This window comes from Eublepharis macularius, chromosome 1 (genome assembly GCF_028583425.1).
Source record: "Eublepharis macularius isolate TG4126 chromosome 1, MPM_Emac_v1.0, whole genome shotgun sequence".
In the NCBI taxonomy this organism is placed as follows: Eukaryota; Metazoa; Chordata; class Lepidosauria; order Squamata; family Eublepharidae; genus Eublepharis; species Eublepharis macularius.
This window is the reverse complement of record NC_072790.1, coordinates 250,991,291-251,013,819: the sequence shown is the minus strand read 5'-3', so window position 1 is coordinate 251,013,819 and position 22,529 is coordinate 250,991,291. Positions and strand designations below refer to the sequence as shown.

General features: G+C 50.6%; 1 protein-coding gene across 3 annotated transcripts in view; it reads left to right on the top strand.

Annotated features, from left to right (window-relative positions):
* The window catches only part of CGN (cingulin), an 82,717-nt gene that overhangs the window by 18,350 nt on the left and 41,838 nt on the right, over positions 1–22,529 (top strand). For all 3 annotated transcript variants that reach the window (XM_054997773.1, XM_054997763.1, XM_054997782.1), the window contains 9 exons: positions 2,291–3,567; positions 5,397–5,497; positions 6,960–7,029; positions 11,411–11,509; positions 14,500–14,651; positions 16,620–16,761; positions 17,656–17,868; positions 20,178–20,326; positions 22,061–22,202. In XM_054997773.1, the coding sequence (XP_054853748.1) occupies positions 2,320–3,567; positions 5,397–5,497; positions 6,960–7,029; positions 11,411–11,509; positions 14,500–14,651; positions 16,620–16,761; positions 17,656–17,868; positions 20,178–20,326; positions 22,061–22,202 (2,316 nt within the window). In that variant the 5' untranslated portion in view covers positions 2,291–2,319. The remainder of the gene's footprint in view (positions 1–2,290; positions 3,568–5,396; positions 5,498–6,959; positions 7,030–11,410; positions 11,510–14,499; positions 14,652–16,619; positions 16,762–17,655; positions 17,869–20,177; positions 20,327–22,060; positions 22,203–22,529) is intronic.

Below are 22,529 nucleotides of genomic sequence, written 5' to 3'. Positions count from 1 at the left end.
AGAGTGCCAGCTGATATCCTCTAGGAGAGCTGTTAGGATTGGGTCCGGTAGCACCAGATTTCCACGGTAGGAGCTTTCAAGACTTCATCGGATTGGGTCGGGATCTCCGTCAAGCAAGCGCCCTGTGGCCGAGCTGGGTTTGTGAAATGGTTCCTCTCTTCTCTGCGATGCAGGGCCTGCTGACTCTGTCTCCCTGGTCCCCCTAAACACAAGACGTTGGGAAGAACGAGTCCTTGACCTTTCATGGTTCTAATCACCGTTAAACTTCCTCCATCCAGGTGGGAAGGATTCCAACCTCTCAAAGCTTACACTTCTGCTTCCTTATTGCAGACAGATAACAGAGGCCAAGTCACCTACAGAATTCGCCTGTCACCTCCGCGGGGATTTTCTCTCCTGCTTTCCACTCTACTCAGTTCTCTTTTTGTGTATGGATGTGTGCACCTGAGGGTGTGTGTTTTCGGGAACCAGGCACCGTTGCCTCCAACCGACAGATCAGATGGAGCCGCGTTTCCAATTTGCACTCCAGCAAATTCCCTCCTCCCCAAGCCGTTCGGCGTATTTATTTTTCTCCCTTTGTAAAAAAGGAGTTGCCTGCTGTGTGTGTGTGTGTGTGCCTGTGTGTCGCAGGGCTTAAAGTTCAGCTTTGTTGCTTCTCCTGCGGCGTGGAAATACCCTGTATTAATGCAGCATTCCACAGGTTCTTTTTTAAAACCCTTTTTCTTTTAATTCAGGATTAAGGTGGACCGCGCTCTGGCTTGGTTGTGCCGCACAATTCAGTGGGTTTTGTTCCCTCTCCGTGTTTGTAATGCTGTCCCGACCAGTTCAGTGGGACGAGGGAGTCATTACGATAGCATCCCGTTATCAGGGCCTGTTTTCTGGAATTTCTTCCCCCTTCTCCTGCCAGAGTCTGAGTCGAGCTGGGTGGGCAAGAATTTTGCAAGCGTTCTTGCACAAGAATCTCAAGAGCTGGAGACCACATGCGGCTTGGAGCTATTTGACCTTTTCTGTGAACGGGCGAAGTGGTTCTTAATTCCCCCTATCCCTTGGCTTCAGCCTAGGGTAGCCAACCTCCAGGTAGTGGCTGGAGATCTCCCAGAATTACAGCTGATCTCCAGGCAGCAGAGGGTTGGAGGGTGAACTCTGTGGTGTTATGCCTTGTGCGGGCCCCTGCCCTCCCCAGGTTCCACCCCCCAAATCTCCAGGAATTTCCTACCCCAGGGCTGGCAACCCTATTGCAGCCTTTTTATCCCATTTGCAAAACAGAAACCTCAGAAGAGCCTGTTGGATCAGACCAGCGGTCCAGCATCCTGTCTCAGGGCATAGAGGCCAAGCTCTTCCCCTGAGGTTGCCGTCACCATGGCTAGTAGCCCTGTGTCACCATAGCTAGTAGCCCAACAGCCCTGCGAGGTAGATTAGGCTGAGTATGTGACTGGCCTGGGGTCACCCAGTGAGCTAAGCGAGAGGTTAAGTGGCTCACCTGCGAATCGGCACTCTTCTGGTTCGAATCCCACTCCTGCCATGAGCTCAGGAGGTGGCCTTGGGTCAGCCCCGCCTCTCAGCCCCAGCTCCCCAGCTGTATTGCGGGGATAATAATAACACTAACTTGTTCACCTCTCTGGATGAGGCACTCATCTGTCTAGAAGAGCGGTATATAAGTGCAGTTGTTGTTGTCATTATTATTATTAGTCTGTCCTTAACCCTTTGTAGCATACCGGATCGCTTTTTGCCCTTAGGTGGCTCCCTAGTAGAGCATGAAAGGAAGGGCCCTTCCCTGTTCTCTGGCCTAGCGAGGGGTACTTGGCAATATCTACTCCTAAACACAGATGCTCAAGGGAGAACCCGTGACTCATTGGTAATTGTGTACCTGTTCCCTTTTTCTTCTCCAGTTTTTTTGCTAGTCTGTTGTGTGCTGGTTAAGGATAGAACGTTTTGGAGGTCTTTCATTCATAGGGTCGCCGTAGGTCGGTGGCGGCTTGACGGCACTTAACACACACGTTGTGTGCTGGTCTCTGCCCCTTTGTCCAGCCCACTAAGATGGGCTGGCTGGCTGGCTCTCTTTCTCATTGCTGGTTGGCCACCTGCTATGCTTGACCACCTGCAGCAGCCCTGCCTCTAGAATACAGGAAATTCTCCAACATTTATCCAGAACAGTGCCGGTTTTTGCAGAATACAGACGAGCGGTGCTTCACCCATTGGGCAAGCCTGTCCTTGCTCCTTTTGTTTGCCTTCACAGTGCTGCAGTGTGATCCTGAGTCTGTGATCTCTCTCTTTCTTTCCCTCCCCTTTGCAGGACCCATTCAGAACTCCAGCCGGCGGGGAATGGACCACCAGATGAATGGCGTCATGGCCGAGAAGCACAGCCCCATTGACTACGGGGTTCAGATCAGGTTCATCGATGACCTGAAAGAACCCGGCAAGTCCCAAAAGATTCGACCGAAGATCTCCAAGCCGGGTTCTTACGGCGTTGCGGTGCGGGTCCAAGGCATTGACGGGCAGCCATTTGTGGTCCTCAACAGCGGCGAGAAAGGCGGAGACTCTTTTGGGGTGCAGATCAAAGGGGAGAGCAAATATGGGGCACCTGCCCGGAACCAACAGCCCGAGGAGCAGTTCCCCGGTTCCCCCGGCACAGCCTCGTCATCCAAGGATGCCTCGGGGTCAATCAGCTCGGACTCTGATCTCCCGGAGAACCCGTACGCAGCAAAAATGTCTCGCTATGGCTCCCAGTACAGCACATCCGACGAAGAGCAAGGCCCGAGACGCTGCACCAGGGTGCCAAAACCGGACAGCTTGGAGACCGCCTCCTCTTATCACAGCAATGGGTCCTCTCTTCCCCGGGGCAGCTACAGGACATTACCCCACAAAAAGGCCTTTGGGGAGCAGCTGCGGAGGACCCAGTCTCATGGTTCGCTGCTGAGCCCTGATTTGGAAGAGCCGCGTGAACCCAGTCCTCCCAGAACCCAGCCCGTCCACGCTTCCCAGCAGGCCCCTGCGGGGGGAACCATGAAGAGTTCCAGCATGATGAATCTTGCCAGCAGAAAGCTACCCAGCCCTCGCGATGAAGTCGGCAGCGTCTCCGGTTTAAGACCCGTCAAGAAACAGCCGTTGTTGGAGGTGGAGGAGTCTTCTCAGTCCGCCCAGCCGGCAAACACGGGCGGCGGCAGCGACATCGATACCAAGCCACTGTCGTCCGTGGACTCTCTGATCAACAAGTTTGACGGGAAGGCCCTGCAGAGAGGAAGGGCTTCCCGGAGAAGCCGGGTCTTGCCGGAGGACCGGAAGCGCTCGCAGAGCCTCGATGGTAGGGTGCCGTATCACGACACGGCAGACAGCCGGGAGTTGGATGGCAGCGGGCCCCAAGCAAGCTTCGGAGATGGACCCGCGACTTCGACGGCCAAGCAGCTTGGCTCAGGCAACCTGATGGGAACCAGAAATCACAGTAGGGTCCCCGGACAGCAGCCGAAAGAGAACGGAGTGGACAAATCGAAACTGACCCGCGAGTGGGTCGTCAAGAACCTGGAGGAGCCTGTGACGGACAAACAGCCGAACAAAGTACAGTCAGACATGCAGGTGATTCTCACTCCAGAATTATTTTAAGAGGCCTCTCCTGTCAACACTCATCTTTCTTTCCTGCATCTCTTAGGCCCACCAGCCCAGGGTGTCTCGAGCAGAGCTGAGGATGTCAGTGAACAGCGTGGCCATCTTCCGTGCCTTATTGGTGGTGATAGGCCTGCTCCCGGCAGCCTGTGTTGTCACTGGGATTGTGGAAATGATTGACGGGGCCCTGCTGGGCCGTATTTCATCAGCTCCCTGCATTTTAAGCAATATGTGCAAACTTGGTTTAAAAAAAAATCTAACAGTGAAATCATAAGCAGAGTCGCTCCAGTCTAAGCCAATTGATTTCAGTGGGCTTAGGCTGGAATAACTCTGTTTAGGATTTCACTTTAAGTCTTATCAGATTTTTCACCCTACATAATTTTATTATACACAAAGGCGCTTGTGGGATTCTAAGAACATAAGAGAAGCCATGTTGGATCAGGCCAACACTCGGTGTCACACAGTGGCCAAAAACCCAGGTGTCCTCAGGAGGTCTGCCAGTGGGGAAGGGACACTAGAAACCCTCCCACTGATTGCCCCCAAACACCAAGAATACAGAGCATCACTGCCCTAGACAGAGAGTTCCATCTAGACCTTGTGGCTAATAGCCACTGATGGACCTCTGCTTCGTATGTTTATCCAATCCCCTCTTGAAGCTGTCTGTGCTTGAACCTGCCACCACCTCCTGAGGCAGTGAGTTCCATGTGTTAATCACCCTTTGGGTGAAGAAGTACTTCCTTTATCCGTTCTAACCCGACTGCTCAGCAATTTCATTGAGTGCCCATGAGTTCTTGTATTGTGAGAAAGGGAGAAAAATACTTCTTTCTCTCCCTTCTAAGTGCTGTGCAGGAAACATATCCAGTAGGTCTCTGCCCCACAGGCTCACAGATGAGAAGAGGGGGAGATATTTGCACCCGCTGGGTTGGACGTGAGCGAAGAAAAGAGTAACGTTAGTGGCTATATCATGTGAGCATGCTAGGAGAAAAGAAATCCAAAAGAAAAAGCGAGAGGGGACAAAATGCAGATAAGTTTTTAATAACTTCCAAAAGTCAGTTGGACCAAACTGGCTCAGCGTTAATAAGCGGGCGGGGCGGGGGAGTTCCATGCTTTGCATGCACAGAGAGGAGAAATGAATTGAGGAAGTGGAAACGGAGAAGGTGAGCCAGAGTTAGGACTCTCGGAGTTCGATGACTGCAGCTGCCACAGCTCCAAGCGGTTTTTTTCCCTTTGAAAATGGTAGGTGTACCTGGGCGTGGTAGTCTAACACATAAATGTTTTTCTTGTACTAGGCAAACAAAAACGCAACGTTAAAAAAAAAAGTTTTCAAAGATCCGTAGTACATAGATAGTTTTAACTGGGTAGCCATGTTGGTCTGCAATCGAACAGCAGGATTTGAGTCCTGTGTCACCTTAGAGATCAGCTAGATTTCCAGGGTGTAAACTTTCCAGAGTCCAAGCTCCCTTCTTCAGATGGAATTTCTACAATATCTGATATCCTCCGAACATTGCAGTCGACCCCTGGTTACCTGGGAGCAGCTCTCTCTCCCCCCCCGGCCAACCCCAACGAAAGATAAGTGAAAGGCTTCGGAACTGTGTCAGGTCCCACCTCCCCCTTTGGGGTGACAAATTATCTCTTGTTTTCACGTGCTCCCTTTTCAGCAGTTATTTTATCCGTGGCTGGGGTGGGCCTGTCTGCCATTTAGCCTGCCCTGTCTGCTCGTTCCGCCATTCACAGCGCGATGGTCGCCATTTGGCAACGCGGGCGTCCTACAGCGATGCTTCACTCTTTCTTGTTTCTTGCAGCTGAAATCTACCCCAGACCTTCTGAAGGACCAACAGAAGGTCTTGCAGCCGGGGAGCAGCGAGCATACGAAGGCACTGATCTATGGCATCTTGAAGGACGGGTGAGCGTTTGTGGTGTCAAGAGGAGGACGAACGCAGCCTTTCATACTTTGAATTTCAGCTAGGTCTCGTCAGTGCTGACTTAAGCGGGCTTTCAACCCTTGGCAGCCGTGAGGAGGGTGCCGTAGCGCCTGTTCTTTGTGTAGAAAGTGCCAGGTTCAGTCCCCGGTGTCTCGGGAAGCAAGGCTGTGGAAGGCTATATAACCTTATAGAGCTACTGCCAGCCAGTATGGGGCAAGCTGGGACCTCTCCTGTCTGATAGGGTTAGACACCTCCAAAGGTTTTCGGTCTGTGCCTGGCCCACTGGAGCAACTGGTCAGCCTGTGAGTAAGACACAATTCTGGACTAGTTAGACCATTGTTCTGATTATAGGTTAGGAACCTCGGCTGGTGGTCACATAATGTGCAGAAGGGTCCCTGGCCATCCTCTGTCTTCCCTCTCACACTGAGGGGTTGAAGAGGGAGCACCTCCAGCATTTTGCTGTAACCACTACCCAGTCCCACCAACTGTGAACGGGGTTATGGAACTTGTTGGTGTTGAAAATTGAAGAATTACATGAGAGGATGCACTCCTTTATTTTAGTAAAGAGTCCAGCAGCACCTTTAAGACTAATCAATTCTATTGTAGCGTAAGCTTTCGAGAACCACAGCTCTCTTCGTCAGATGCATCATCGGATGCATCTGACAAAGAGAGCTATGGTTCTCGAAAGCTTAGGCTACAATAAAGTTGCATCTGACAAAGAGAGCTGTGGTTCTCGAAAGCTGGCGATGCATCTGAAGAAGAGAGCTGTGGTTCTCGAAAGCTTTGGCTACAATAAAGTTGCACCTGATGAAGAGAGCTGTGGTTCTCGAAAGCTGACAATGCAACTGAAGAATAGAGCTGTGGTTCTCGAAAGCTTATGCTACAATGTGAGCTTAGATTCAGTTTGGGGTGCGGGGGAGCTCTAAGGAGTCATGAGAGTGGTTGCACAGGTATAGTGTACGCTGGGGGCGTGGTGGCAGTGAGGGGGGCGTCACTCAGGTGTTTTTGGAGGTGCTTGCGGGCATAAAGACTCGCGAGGGAGAGATGGCGGAGGTGTCTGGTTAAATCAGGGCCCGGCAGGCCCTACTATCCTTCCGCTGGGCCTGCAAGACAGAGTTGTTCTGCCAGGCATGTGGCAGAGGCTGGACCTCTGCCGGCCTGAGGTGGGGGAGGGGAAGGGGGTGTATAAAATCTTAACCCTCCCTGGGAAGGCTGTCCGCCATCCTGTTTTAAATGTGAATGGATTTTTATTGTATTTTTAATATGTTGTTTTTATCGTATTTTGTATTTTAATATGTTGTTATCCGCCCTGAGCCCGCTTGCAGGGAGGGCGGAATAGAAATTTGAAATAAATAAAATAAAATAAACGGAAGTGGCAGTTTATGCGAACAGGGCGCAGACACGCTTCAAAGGTTATGCGTTGGTCTGCTTTTTGTCTTTCAGGAGCACGGAAAGTGAAAGCTCCATGAAGAAGAAAACCAACCTTGTTTTTGAGAAAATCCAGACGCTGGCGGTAAGTCTCCAGTGCGGTCTATGGGGGGCGCTGTGCTTTCCTGCGTGTGTCGGGAGCATATAATTGAGGTCTTACGAGAGGGTTTGGATTGCAGAATTAGCTTCAGTCCGGCTCATCTGTTGGCACTTCTGGTTTCTCCCATGAGGGGAGAGGGCTGGGAACCAGCTCTGGACCTCAGGCAGCTGCCCCGTTTTGCTCTGGGAGCAACGGCTCACTTCTTCAGATGCACGGAGTGAATAATCTCTTACAGAGGTTTTTATACCTCCTCCTTTTCTGAGTTATAAAAATCTCTGTAGAAGATTTTTCACTCCATGCACCTGAAGAAACAATCTCCGACTCACGGAAGCGTCTTCTGGAATTAACATTTCCAGTCTTTAAGGTGTCTCTCGGCTAGTGCTTTATTTAGGATCCGGGATGGATTGGGTGAGGGGAGCGGGTTTGGCATTTGCGTCTTTCGTTTAGTTGTGGAGTTTCCTGGGCAAGGGACACGCTCCGTAAGGGAAGGCTGCATTCAGTACTGGAAGGGGGAGTTTCATTGCAGGGGGAGGGGGTAGCTTAGCCCCATGTTAAATACATACAATGCTTTACTCCTGTGCCTGGGGAAAATTGCTACCTGACCCCAAGGTTGCGCTCGGTCTTACCCTGGGCACGTAAGAAGGAGCCACGAGAACTAAGCACTGATGCAGCCCTTCCTGCCCTCCCTCTCATGATCTGCCCAGGTTCACAGGATCAGCGTTGCTGCCAGAGGGCCATCTAGCCTCTGCTTTAAAACCTCCAAAGAAGGAGTTGTATCCGGTACATTTTTATCCCACCCTTCTTCCAGTGAGTTCAGGGCACCTGATTGGCTCTTCTTTCTCTCCCGCCGCTATCTTCTTATTGTATCCCCTTAACAATCCTTTGATGTCGGTTCAGCTAAGAGAAAATGATGGGCCTGGGATTAGCTTGCAAACTTCCTTAGCAGAATCGGAATTGGAACCCGGGCCTTCCAGACCTTAGTCCCACATTCTTAACTTCTGCACCATGCTGGCTTCCGGAACCTTCTGGTTTTGCCTGTCTTAACATCACAGGAGGAGCGGCAGCAAAACATCTCTTGGATATTCGAGTAGCTGCTGAGTGCTGACCTACCTCGCAGGGTTATTGTGGGGATAAAATTAAGAAGGAGGAGAAGGACGAAAGCCACTTGAGGTTCCCATTGGGAGGGGTATAAATGAAGTAAATAAGAAGCCACAGGGTTGGTGACCATGTAGAGCGGCTCTGTCCCAAACAAACTCAAAAAGAGTCCAGTAGCACCTTTAAGACTAACCAATTTTATTGTAGCATAAGCTTTCGAGAATCAAGTTCTCTTCGTCAGATCTGACAAAGAGAGCTGTGGTTTTTCGAAAGCTTATGCTACAATAAAATTGGTTAGTCTTAAAGGTGCTACTGGACTCTTTTTGATTTTGCTACCATAGACTAACACGGCTAACTCCTCTGCATCTCTGTCCCAAGCAAGACCGCTGGGCCGTCTCGGACAGCATTGCCTACTCAGATCGGCCCAGGCTTTTTTTCTGGGAAAAGAGGTGGTGGAACTCAAAGGGTTGCCCTCGGAGAAAATGGTCTCATGGCTGGTGGCCCTGCCCCCTGATCTCCAGACAGAAGGGAGTTGAGATTGCCTTACGGAAGGCAGTCTCAACTCCCCTCTGTCTGGAGATCAGGGGGCGGGGCCACCAGCCATGTGACCATTTTCAAGAGGTGCCGGAATTCCATTCCACCGCGTTCCAGCTGAAAAAAAGCCCTGGGCCCAGATATTGCTCGTCACATAACTATTCCTTTTAAAGCCCTAGATGCAGGGGCTTGAACGCCTCCTCCTTCCCCTCATGGTCTGTTGTAGTGGGTAAGGCGCATCCAGAGCTCAAGAGCTAGTCCAGACCCAGACCCAAGGCAGGATTCAGTATCCTCATTCTACTTTTTGGATAAGGCTGGCTGTTCAAGTAAATTCCACCCGTCTCCTCTTTGATCTTCCTTGATCGTCCTGATAAATGCTGCTGATCTGATGCTCTGGGGCTTCTGTCCTCTCTGCGCCCCCCCCCCCCTCTTCCCCATACCTTGCAGCTGAATGTTGGCCTCAGCAGGAGTTCACTCGTCTGGCACGCCTTTTCCTCCCAGGCTTGCATTTTGCACGCCCGCTCTTTGCGCTTCTTAAATACTGCCAAGGGACGTGCGCTTACAGCTCCCTCCCCTGTAATCATTGCAGCAACCGTGCGAGGTGGATTAAGATAGGAGAGGCTGGCTCCGGGGTGCCCTGCTAGAGGGGTGGGGATTTGATATGAGGCTGTTCCAGTCCCAGGCCAGGACTGTGCCACACGGGTGCTCGGATGAAAAGGAGGAAAACCTTTGTTGGTTTCACCGCTCCGGCTATATCACCCACGTTGCATGCAGAAGTTTCAGTCCCTCCGTGGCATCTCAAGCTTTGCGCGTGGCCCTAAAGCCGCAGCAGGAGGGGAGAGACTTGCATTTCTGAAGAAGGGAGCTGTGACTCTCGAAAGCTTCCACCCTGAAAATCTTGTTGGTCTCTAAGGTGCCACTGGACTCCAGTCTTGCACGCTGTGTTTCACTTCCTCCATCCCTCCCAGAGTGCAAAGAGGGGAAACCATGTGGAAGCAGGGGGGAGAACAATTTGTGAGGGTTGCATTCATAGACTTTAGGCTGGGTGGGGGAAGTGTTAAACTAGCAATGGGCGAGTGGCTTAGGCTTCCTCGGGAGGTGGTGGGCTCTCCTTCTAGGGAGGTTTTTAAGCAGAGGCTAGATGGCCATTGGACAACAATGCTGATTCTGTGAACTTGGGCAGATCATGAGAGGGAGGGCAGGAAGGGCTGCATCAGTGCTTAGACCGCGTGGCCCCTTCTTGCATACCCAGGGGTAATGCTGATTGCCACTTTGGGGTCAGGAAGCAATTTCCCCCAGGCCGGTTTGGCCAGGGATCCTGGCAGTGTTTTGCCATCTTCTGGTCATGGAGCAAGGGTCGCTGGGGGTGTTGCGGGAGGGAGGTAGTTGTGAATTTCCAGCATTGTGCAGGGGGTTGGACTAGATGACCCTGCAGGTCCCTTCCAACCCTATGATTCTATTTTGCTTCCCCTCCCCATTTCCTCTTTTGCACAAGATCCCGGAAAGGTGAAAAGGCGATACTCTCTTTCGTGCCACCCGTTGGCACTTCCATGCCCCTCGGCTCCTTTTTGCCAGCCATATCGTGAAAACGGCATCTCGATTGCTCGGAGGGTCAGAAGGGACCCCTATCAAAGTCCTGGAGCCCTTTGCCTTCAGTGTGAAATCAACCTGCCCCCTTTTCTCCCACCCCCATTACAATATCGCTCCTCCTTGGCTCAGTTTCTCCCTGTAAATATTGCAGACTCCAGCAGTTCCTAAAAAGCATTTTTCAGCAAGCGCCGATCTATACCTCCCCCGCCCTTCCTCTCTTTCTCAAAGCGGAGGTGGTAGGTTTCTCTGTCCCAGTTGGCCCAAGAGGGGCCTGCTGCTTGGGGCCAGTGAGAACTGTTAGGAGAGTGGATGTTGTGGGGCCTCTGTTGCTGACCCAAACTTCATTTCTGAGCTAACAGACAGAGGAGAGCTCTTCTCCCGCCTTCTCCCTCCCGCACCAAGAAAAGCCAGCAAAGAGAGAATGATCTCCGTTTCAGTTTTCGTGTATGAAGCTGCCACACCCCAAATTGCTTCATTGGGTTGTGTAGCTCTGTACTGTCTCTCTGAGTAAAGAGCATCCTCCAGAATCTTGGATGGAGAAGGTCTTCTGTTCTGGTGCAGAAGGTTGTTTAAGGGGAGCATCCAGGAACGAACCCGGGATCTAGTGGCCGCAAAGCCAGTGGGCTACGGACCCGCTCCCGTTAAGAGCTTTCGGGGAGCTGGGAAAGACCTTTCTCTGCCCGAGATCCCAGAGAGCCGTTCCCAGTTGGGATGGGCCAAGCTCAGCCAAACGGGCCAAGTTGAGGCTTTGAATGCTTGAAGTCTCAACTGCATCTCTAGTTAAACGCTGTTGGGTAACGAGAGTCTGAGATCTGCCAACCGTACTGAACTCGCTGGTTTACTCTACATTGAGCAGCCTCAAATGCAGGCAATAAATAAAGTTGCACAGCTCTTCGTGGCCTGTATGCCTCTTCCTCTTTGTCTTGGACACAGAAGGCCTCGTCTGCAGCCCCTTTCCAATCCTGCCTGCAGGCATGCCAGATTACGTGGAGCCCAGAACAAATCTTTTTCTCCTGCTCCTCTTTCTCAAACATCTTCCTTGATGGCATTCGAGGCAGCGGGAGTTTTCTGCCTTCTGGAATTCCTGATCGCATCTTACATCCCCCTTTCTGATGCGCTTTTTCTCTCCTTGCTTCCTTTGGGGAAGGCTGTTCCTTCGGCAGATTCGAGATCCTCCCCAGCCGAGCTGAGCGAGCTGCAGCGGAAGTTCGGAGAGCTGCAGCGCAAACTGGACGAGGAGACCAAGGTGAGGTGGGAGCCTCTGCCTGGCAGATGCCAAGCGCCTCCTGTGCATGCTGCGGAGCTTGGCGAACGGGGTCCAGCAACTTGTACTGGATGTGGCACTAAGTTTGTGGCAGGCATCCTGTGCCGCTGCCGAAGACCATGTTGGTCCTCCGTGCATGACGTTGCCAGCTGTAACAGCATTCTGGCAAAGAATGGCTCTCCCGATACAGAAAGTAACGTAGCAAAGGAGAAAAACTCCCACGGGAGAAAAATACACTATGACGGGTATATTACGGTGCTCAAGTGCTAATTAATATGGTTTGTCACAGTTCATATCAATTCAATATTCAAATGTTACAGTGCATAATCATTATACATTATAAAGTAACAGGCATCAATCTTTTCGAGCATGTATCAAAAACACTCAACATACAAAGGTGATAACTCCGGGGAAGGCAACTACGCAAACACTGTCCTAAAGTCTTAAATATTCATACACAACAGCATCAGCTGGCTCTCTGGGTGGAACATTGGCTACACAGAGGGCCTCTGGCTGACAGCTGTTTTGTGTGAGGGTTTGGATGTAGCAGCCGCAGTTATCATGCCATGAAATGTAAATTGCCTTTGACGGGGCCCTGATGGATCAGACCAAAGGCCCGCCGAGGCAAGCGTCCCGTTTCCTACAAAGGCTGGCCAAATCCGCCTTGTTTCCATTTTTATCCTGCCCTTTTCCCGGGGAGCTGAGGGTGGAAAATGTGCTTCTCCCTCTGTTTTGTCCGCGCGACATCCCTGAAAGGACAGCCCGACCGAAAGCGACGGGCCGAAGCTCAGCCTATGAGCTTTATGCCGGAGTGGAGATTTGAACCCACGTCTTCCCAGTTCTAGTCCCACACCCTAACCGCAACACTGCATTGGCTGTCTCTTTGAATGCCTCCTTGAAGTTCAGACTGTGTTTTCCAGCCCTAATATTTAGAGGTAGACTATCTCTGCATATGGAGGTTCCATTTAGCTGTTGATTGATAAAAACTCCTAGAATAGTCAGACTGTGGGAGGGAGCTTTCCTTGTGCTGTCTGAAATGTAGATTTTGGGTTGGGGTGGCTTTCCTAATAGGTTTTGTTGTTGCACGGGAAAAAGTGCTTTACAAACCAACAAAATTTACGTACTTTAAAAAAAAAAGTGGCTGCAGGAATAATAATAATAATAATATTTGATTTCTGTTCCACCTTCAGGACAACTTAACACCCACTCAGAGCGGTTTACAAAGTGTGTTATTATTATCCCCACGACAATCACCCTGTGAGGTGGGTGGGGCTGAGAGAGCTCTGAGAGAGCTGTGACGGACCCAAGGTCACCCAGCTGACTTGAAGCGGAGGAGGGGGGAATCAAACCTGGCTCTCCAGATTAGAGTCCTGCCGCTCCTAACCACTACACCAAACTGGCTCTCAGGATTGGATTCTGTGAAGGGCTGTTCAGCTAAACGGGACGTCTTTCTCCGGCCCAAGGAAAGTGCCTTGTGCCAGAAGAGATTTCCCCCCTTAGTCGAGCAGATTTGTGGGAGAGGGCCCACACCAATAATATCCTTCTGGACCATTCCACGCTCTTTCTGGGGTTTTTCCCCCTGTCCTTGTTCCTGCATGGGAGCAACCTCAGAACAGCCTAGAACCTGAGCCAAAGAATTGGTGGTCAAATCAGCTTGGTCATCTTTCTTGGTCCTCTTTTGACCAGTGAGATAACAGCAGCTCAGAGCAGCTCTCCTCTCCCAGAGAACTTCAGCTTTCTTCTTCCTCTTTTTATCTTTTATTAGCCAGCTTGTTCCTTGGGTAAGTGGAGTTGGCCATACGTTTACCTGCATGGCTGTTTTCCTTTCCTTGGCCCTTACCATCTTTACCCTATCAAATTCCCATCCTCACTGTAATATCCTTACAGTAGTATCATTCCCATCAATGTTTAAACAGAGGTTCCTGGGTATTCTTTATTATTACCCGTAATCAGGGCTCATTTCGAGGGGGAACGCGCAGGAACGCTGTTCCAGCAGTTCCCCAAAGAGGTCACATGTCAGGTGGCCCCGCCCACCTGACTCTCGGCCATTTGGGGCCCGTTTCGGCCTGGAATGGGGCCAAAACGGTCTGGATCGGGCCTCTGACAGGTGGTGGATCACTCTCCCACCCAGCAGTGGCCCAATCCTGACCATTTTAGGCCCCTTTTCGGCCATTTTCAGCCCCTTTTCCCCATTTTGGGCCCAATTTCAGCCCTGAATGGCCAGGATTGGGTCCAAAACATCTAGGATAGGTGATGTCAGGGGTGTGTGCCATATGGAAATCAGTTATGCTAATGACACACTTCTGGTGATGTCAAGGGGCATGGCATATGCTAATGAGTTATGCTAATGAGTTCCTCCAGTTCTTTTCCTACGGAATGACCCCTGCCCGTAATAAAGAAATAATTTTTATTATTTATTATTACATAATAATAATTATTTTATGCAACATTCAATAAATAAAACCATAGGACAGGATAGTAAAAATAAGCAGAGATCCAATACAAAAACAAAAAATAGTGCTGAAACAAACCATAGATCTATCCAGTAGGAGGGTATTTAGAGCAACAGACTCTGTTGAGAGCCAGTTTGGTGAAGTGGTTAAGAGCGCAGGACTGTGTTCTGGAGAACCTGGTTTGATTCCCCACTCCTCCACTTGAAGCCAGCTGGGTGACCTTGGGCTAGTCACAGCTCTCTCAGAGCTCTCTCAGCCCTCCCACCTCACAGGGTGATTGTTGTGGGGATAATAATAACATACTTTGTAAACCGCTCTGAGTGGGCATTAAGTTGTCCTGAAGGGTGGTATATAAATCGAATGTTGTTGTTGTTATTATTGTTGTTGTTGTACTGGGTAGTCCCAGAATGCCAGTAAAACTCGCTGATTGATGCCTTTTGGCTCTGTGCCTGACGAGAATCTTAATTTCCGCCCCCCCCCCCCCCCTTCATTTGTGTTTTAAAAATATTATCTGCGCAGCTCCGTCAGAGATTGGAACTGTCACGAGACAGCCGCCGTAACGGCGCCCCGCGCAACCTGGAGATCCGCCTGGAGGAGTCGGAAGAGGAATGCCGTCGGCTTCGAGAGGCCTTTGAGAAGAAGACCCAGGAACTGCAGAGCGGCTTACAGGAGTAAGTTGCTTTCCCCATCCTCTGGGTTTCTCCCGTATTGGGCATAAGGTCTCCAATGGATACAAAACAGCCACTGGTGTGTGCGGGGAGATACAAGCTTGCTGCCTGACCAGCCCAAAATATATGGCGCAATTATAATATATAATAACAACATTCGATTTATATACCGCCCTTCAGGATGACTTAACACCCACTCAGAGCGGCTTACAAAGTATGTCATTATTATCCCCACAACAACAAACACCCTGTGAGGTGGGTGGGGCTGAGAGAGCTCTGAGAAGCTGTGATGGACCCAAGGTGACCCAGCTGGCTTCAAGCGGAGGAGTGGGGAATCAAACCCGGCTCTCCAGATTAGAGTCCGGCCGCTCTTAACCACTACACCAAACTGGCTCGTGGGCAAAATTGCTGCCCTGAGCCTTGCATTACACTATCTGCAACTCCAGAGTATTGATCCTGGGTTCGAGACACCAAAGTGCATCTCTGCCACAGGCCTGCCGTGTGGGCTTGTCAATATGCCATTTTCTCAGCCGTGAGCTACCTCTCAAGCTGTTATGCGAACGAGAAAGGCAGAGCCGGAGAACAGCCACTGCAGACTATGAGCACTGTAGAAACAGGATGCAGCCAACTGGTGTCTTGTGGGCCACATCCACCCCGCTGCCCCAGCTTTTGCCCCCTTTCTTCCTCTCTCCACCATAGAGGCTGGCCTGACTAGCACCGTTCGCTCGAGCTATCTTCTCGCTAAGTGTTGGGCATCATTTCTGGGGCCTTCTTCTCTCGCACAACCTTACCCAGATACTGTGGTTGTGCTCAGAAGCTCTCTGGCCCGTCCTGAACTATGCAGACAAGGGTCTTCTCTTTAGCAGCGGCAAAAATGCGGAAGTCTGTGCCTTGGAGGGAGGAGTCTCTGTGACCCCTCATTGATCGTTTTTCTGGTGCATGCTTGACGGTGTATTGATTCAGAGGGCCGTTGAGGTCTGATGTGAAAAAGCAGTTTGTTGAGAGCCTTTTTATTTCATTGGCTGGCTGAACTGTGTGTGTGTTTTAGATTGTACCCCATGGAACTGTCTTTTTTTTTTGTAATAAACTAAAATAAATAAACCACAAAGCACCACATTTGGTGTGCCCCTGCCCATATGCAACATGTGGACCTCTGGGGCTTCCATCACTTAACACGGGTGGATCAGGTCAAGTAGCTTTTGTGTGGTACTCCACACCTATGAGAGCGTCTACAATATTCATAGATCCAGGGGAGTTAGCCATGTTAGTCTGTAGTTGCAAAATAGCAAAGAGTCCAGTAGCACCTTTAAGGCTAACCGACTTTATTTAGCATAAGCTTTTGAGAACCACAGCTCTCTTCGTCAGATGTATGTCAGCTTTCGAGAACCACAGCTCTCTTTGTCAGATGCATCAATTTTGTTTTCATAAACAAAAATAAATAATGTATTGTCGAAGGCTTTCACAGCTGGAGAACGATGGTTGTTGTGGATTTTTCGGGCTGTATAGCTGTGGTCTTGGCATTGTAGTTCCTGACGTTTCGCCAGCAGCTGTGGCTGGCATCTTCAGATCCACAACAACCAAAAATAAATAAATCACAAGGCACCACATTTGGTGTGCCCCTGCCCATATGCAACATGCGGACCTCTGGGGCTTCCATCACTTAACACATGCATCGATGCATCTGACAAAGAGAGCTGTGGTTCTCAAAAGCTTATGCTACACTAAGGCTGGTTAGTCTTAAAGGTGCTACTGGACTCTTTACTATTCTGCAATGTTCCTCTCCTTGGCCTCGATAATTGTTTTATTGTAGGGTTTTATTTGGGAACATCACCATTCCCCCCCCCCCCAGGAACTGCTTTTCCAAAAGTGCAGTGTAGAAATGTATTAGCACGGAGGCCTGTTTTTCCACGAGACCAGGCTTCGTTCTGTGTGCAGTTCAGAAGATAAAATGCTTGCTTTTTCATTCCGCAGGCTGAAGGAGGCGAAGACAGTCAAGGACCAGACGGAAGCGAAGCTGGCCGACATGGAGGAGCAGCTGATGGAGATGCAGGAGGAGCTCGATCGCTTCCGGGAACTCTCGGGGGACACTCCCAGTCGAGAAGCTCTGCTGAGGGTAGGGGAATCCTCTTGAGTCCTGTAGCACTCTGGAGCGATACTGAGAGCTGCAAAATAGCGGAGTCCAGTAGCACCTTGAAGACTAACCAATGTTATTGTAGCATAAGCTTTTGAGAACCACAGCTCTCTTCGTTAGATGCTGCGTCTGATGAAGAGAGCTGTGGTTCTCAAAAGCTTATGCTCCAATAAAGTTGGTAAGTCTTCAAGGTGCTTCTGGACTCTTTACCATTTTGCTACTACAGACTAACTCCTCTGGATCTATGACCGTACTGAGAGCTGTTTGCAGTGGAGAGTACGCTGCTGGAATTCAGGTTTTGCTGTCATATTGGGAGCCGTTTGGTGAGCCCACGCATAGCCAATGAAGTGGAATCTGAATGGCCGTGCGAATAAATAAGCGAATGGCTTCTCAGGTGAAGGTGCAAAGCTTGTAGGTGGGTAGCCGTGTGGGTCTGCAGTAGAACAGCAGCATCGGAGTCCAGTGGCACCTTGGAGACGGACAAGATTTTCAGAGTGTAAGCTTGCGAGAGAGTCAGCGTTCCCTTCTTCGGACAGAGCTCTGCCTCTGAAAATCTTGTCGGTCTCTAAGATGCCACCGGACTCCAATCCCGCTGTGCAAGCTTTTGCAATTGAATCCACAGTTAGCGGTTCCTCTGCTGCCCCCCCCCCCCCACCAGTGCAAAAAGCTGCCCCTTGCAATTGGGGAGGGCTTCTCGCATTGGAGGAAGATTGTACGCTTTGCAGAATTTAGCTGCTCCTGTTATCCCACAACCCTCTAGCTCTCGGCCAGTACAGGCACCTCACTGGTGACGCCCTGGCTGCGAGGTTTGTTATGTCGGTTAAGGGCACCGGAAAGATCTCGCTGCTGCGTTTTGTTCTCCTCGCTTTCCCCCAGGAGCTGCTGGAGACCCGAGAGGAGCTGGAGGAGGTGATGAGAGCCAAGCAGAAGCAGGAGGAGCAGCTGCGCCAGCGGGAGCGGGAGCTGACGGCCCTGAAAGGGGCCTTGAAGGAGGAGGTGTCCAACCACGACAAAGAGCTGGACCGGGTCCGGCAGCAGTGCCAGCAAGACGTGGAGCTGCTCCGGCGCAACATGGAGGACGTGTCGCAGGTGGGAGGGGCGGGTTCGAGTCCGGCCTGCCCAGTGTGGCTCCTTGACGAAACCAGGACGCTATTCTCAAGCTGGCGGGAAGGGGGTGGAGGTTCGGGCTTTGTCTGAGCTGTCCCTCTTCAGGCTCCTGCAGTAGAACTGCCCTCTTCGGCGTTCCCTGCAAGCAGAAAGCTAGGATGTCAAGGAGAATGGTTCTCTTTGTTTGTTCAAAAAACTTCTGTGCTGCCTTTCCTTCCCAATAAGGTCCGTTAAAACTTCAAGGCACTAAAACAGCACTTGAAATATAAGTGTATATAATATATTTAAATATTTAATAAAACATAAACTCACATGACCATATAACCAGAGCGGGGCCAGTAACAGTTTGTTATTGTTAGCTGAAGCCTAGCGGAGCTGTCTCCTGCTGTCTGTATGGCTCAGGTGCAGGGTTCTTGTTGCTGCAGTTGGGGCCTGCTGTTTAGCTCCAAACTGGGTTGCAGGACTAAAGGTCCAGGTGAAAGGGAACTCGGAGTGCTGCCCAGTCTGGCAGATGTTTGCTTTCTCTCTGCTAAAATGGCAATGCAGTCTTATACAGAGTTAATCGAGTCTAAGCCCACTCCTTTCAGTCTGCTCAAACTGGAGTAACTCTGGGTAGGATAACACAGTTGGATGCTCAGGTATTCTGCAGAGGTAGCCTAGAAATGTCCTAAATAAATCCACCCTGGGCCAGTCACAGTCTCTCTCAGCCTAGCCTTCCTCACAGGACTGTTGTGAGGATGAACAGATGAAGGAATAATAACGTTCAATTTATACACTGCCCTTCAGAACTGCTTAACACCCACTTGGGACATTTTACAAAGTGTGTTGTTACTATCCTCACGACGATCACCCTGTGAGGTGGGTGGGGCTGAGAGAGCTCTGAGAGAGCTGTGACTGACCCGAAGTCACCCAGCTGGCTTCAAGCGAAGAAGTGGGGAATCAAACCCGGTTCTCCAGATTAGAGTCCTGCCGCTCTTAACCACTACACCAAAACCAGGCATGCAGCCCTGAGCTCCTAACAGGGAAGTGTGTGTTACGAATGTGCTAGATAGGTATATGGGGTGGGGAGCAGTTCTCAGCTGGAGAGACCTGCACAAGAACAAAGCCTCGGTTGAGCCCAGGGACAGGATATGTCAAATGACACCCCAGTGGGGCATGGTGGTCAAGTTAGGATCTGGGAGAGCCAGGCTGGAGTGCCCCCACAGCCGTGAAAGCTGGCAGGTTGACCTTGGGCCAGCCGCACCCTCTCCGCTTAGCCCACCTCACAGGGTGGTTGTTGCGAGAATGAAACAGAGGAGAGAGCGGCAGTAGGTTCCCATTGGGGAGAAAGGTAGAGTATAAATGAAGGAAATCAATAAATATGCTAGATGTGGACCGGGTGGCAGAGGCAGGGAACAAAATCCTTTCTGCTTTCCACAGTTGGGCTGGGCGTTTGTGCTTTCCCTTGTGGGGGCTGCTCGTGAACTCCCGTTACTTGTGAACTGGTGGGTTTGTTCAAGGGGGTTTGGAAGGGGATTTTGCTGCACCTCCTTCATGTTTTGGGAGGTGTCGGGACCTTTGACAATGAAGAAGAAGGGGGGGTCTGCACCAAGGCAAAACGAAGGATAAAAGAACAATCAGTGCAAAGGGAAGAATCTTTAACAATGGCATATCTCTACGCGTTTTGCATACAGCTTTGTCAGGGAGAATCTACCAATTAAAACAAAATATAAAATAATAATTAGTACATCATCTCCAAAGCTAAATAAACACATGAATAAAACACAGGACAATTTCAGAGAGCGTGTACAGAGTCCAGTAGCACCTATAAGACTAACAAGATTTGTGGTGGGGTATGAGCTTCCGTGAGTCACAGCTCACTTCTTCAGTGAGCTGAAAGCTCCTACCCTACCACAAATCTTGTTAGTCTTTTAGGTCCAGTAGCTACTGGACTCTTGCTCTTTTCTACCGCTACAGACAGACTACCCATTTTGACCTATTTCCATGTACAGAGTGCAGTTCATAGTAAGTACTTGGTAGCTAGATAATCGAATTAACGTACACTGCATATTTCATAATCACAAAACATTTTTCATTTAAATTTTTTATGAACATCACAAAACCTTCCTTTTAGTGTCTTTTCCGCATATGCACATTAGAGACTGAGTCGCCTGGCCTTACCTCAGTTCTTATCTACGTGAAAGTTTGCCGTCTGACCTCTGACTACCTAACTCTGACGTGTGCGTCCTGGTCACCAGATATTCTCCACCCCACACACCCCAAATCATGGGTTGAATGTTGTTTTTGTGTAGGATCAGGCCAGCCTGGAAGCCGAGAGGCAGAAGATCAACTCCGTGGTGAGAAACCTTCAGAGGGAGCTGGAAGAAAGCAACGAGGAGGCGACCCATTGGAAGGAGATGTTTCAGAGGAACAAGGAGGACTTACGGAGCACCAAGCAAGAGTAAGCATTCGCCCTCCTTCTTTTCCTCCCCTCCTCGCCCCCTTTTCCCCGCTGAGATCAGCACTCAAAACAACATGGGCATGTGGCTCTTAGTTAAGGCAGCCCCTACGATCACCACTGTTCACCTGTGCAAGGTGCAGTGGCTGTCACCAACTCCCTGCTGCAGTCTGCGTAGCTGGCAGGGACTGCATGGATACCCCACCTTCATGCTCAAGGCTCTGTGTATGATGTAAGTCAGTGGAGGCAGGCGTCTGAGGGGCCGTGGAGCCAGGAGGAGGTGCAGTGCGGCGGAGGCCCCCCGCCCCCCGTGCAGCTTTCCTGCTGCCAAGGAAGTGGCTGTGGAGCCGTGCTGCGCCTCTCAGCCAGCTCCACAGCCCCTTAAAGGCCTGCCTGCAGAGTTGGCAGGGAGGTGAAATATGAGGGAGACCCCCCCCCCTGCGGCTTTCCGCGGCGATAGATAGATAGATAGATAGATAGATTAGATAGATTAGATAGATAGATAGATAGATAGATAGATAGATAGATAGATAGATAGATAGATAGATAGATAGATAGATAGATAGATAGATAGATAGATAGATAGATAGATAGATAGATAGATAGATAGATATTTGGCTCAGAATACACACAATCTGTATATACGCCAAGATTCCAAAAGAAATCAGAAGTACGTTCATTCAGAGGAGAAGAGCACAGACCCTGTCGGGTCCCTGATGGACAACCAGCTGACCAATGGAAATCATTCTCGGTCATATCCCCTCCCCCTTTCCAGAACAGGGGTGGTACTTAATTGTGCAGTGTAGGGGCCCCACCCTTGGCAGATGGTATCGTATGTATCGGATGATTGGTCTGGAGGCCCCAATCCTGTACCGCAGGTCATAGAATCATAGAATCGTAGAGTTGGAAGGGGCCATACAGACCATCTAGTCCAACCCCCTGCCCAGTGCTGGATCAGCCTGAAGTATCCGGATCAGCCTAAAGCATCTTGTGATTCCCTCCTGTCAAAGGTTGCACAAATCAGGTCACGGTGCAAACAGGCTTCTGCTTAACATGAAGAATTAATTTTGGCTTCATTTATTTAAATGTTTTAATGCTGCCTTCCCACCCAAATTAGGGTCTGGAAGGGGGCGAACGACCAAACACGTTAAAAACCAACTTGAAAAACACCACCATGCTCACAGGAAGGAGAGAGCATTAAACAAAACAGAAGGGTCTTTGCCCGCAGGAGATAGTGATACTCGTGCAGGGCTAGAGTGGGCACGTTTTTCAGCCTGAGGACCCCAACCGGGTCTGAGCCCCCTTGAGAGAGCTTGCAGGTGGACACGGCTGGTCGTGGAAAGAGAGAGCCCTCCCGAGTGGGCTGAGATCCAGACGTGGCCCCTTCTCCCGCTGGGCTTCTTCTAACGGCTCTTGGTGGCACTTGAGTCGCTTAACCGTTTTTCGGGAGCATCAGCGTGCTAGCTGGCAGTGCAGGCTGGCAATTCCTACAAACTGGTCAGCAGCTCCTGGACTGGAGAGAAAGCTCTTGCAAGCTGCATTTTGCCCTCCTCAAATACGGTGAGCCGTTCCACTTCGGCATGATGCGAATGATCAAGTTCCGCCCCAGTCAGGTCTATGGACAAATGGAGCATCTTTTATCCAAGAGGGTCACCCTCTTCCAGCCGTCTCCCCCTTTCATTTTTGCATCGTGTAGTTAACTTTTGTTTTTTGGGGGGGGGTCGTTCCCTTCCCCAGGTTGCTGCAGGTGAAGGTGGAGCGCGAGGAGTTTGAGGAGGAGCTGAAGGAGATGCGCGAGCGCTTCTCAGCAATGCGGCAGGAGGCGGATCAGGCCCGGAACGGCGCTGGGGATACCAGTGAGGCTGACAAGCTCCGAAAGGTGCGCTGGGTTAAGGAAGCAACGCTACGGCCGGTGGCAACGTATACGGGGGAGATAAGGATTGGTGTCGCTTTGATTCTGGTAATTTGGGGACCTGGGGAGACCCAGGAGTTGGAGCTGTTCCGACTGCAGACGGTCACAAAAAGGTTTCTGTTGGAGGATGGTGTCAGGGCACAGAAGGCGGAGGAGCCGTTGCTTGGAAGGCAGTCTGTGATAGCTTCCAAGGAGTTACTTGCATGGCTGCTGCAATTTCACGTTGACCGCAACCGAGGGCCTCAAACCCCCAAGCAGTTTGAAGTGCATTTGTACACTTCAAGAAACATGCAA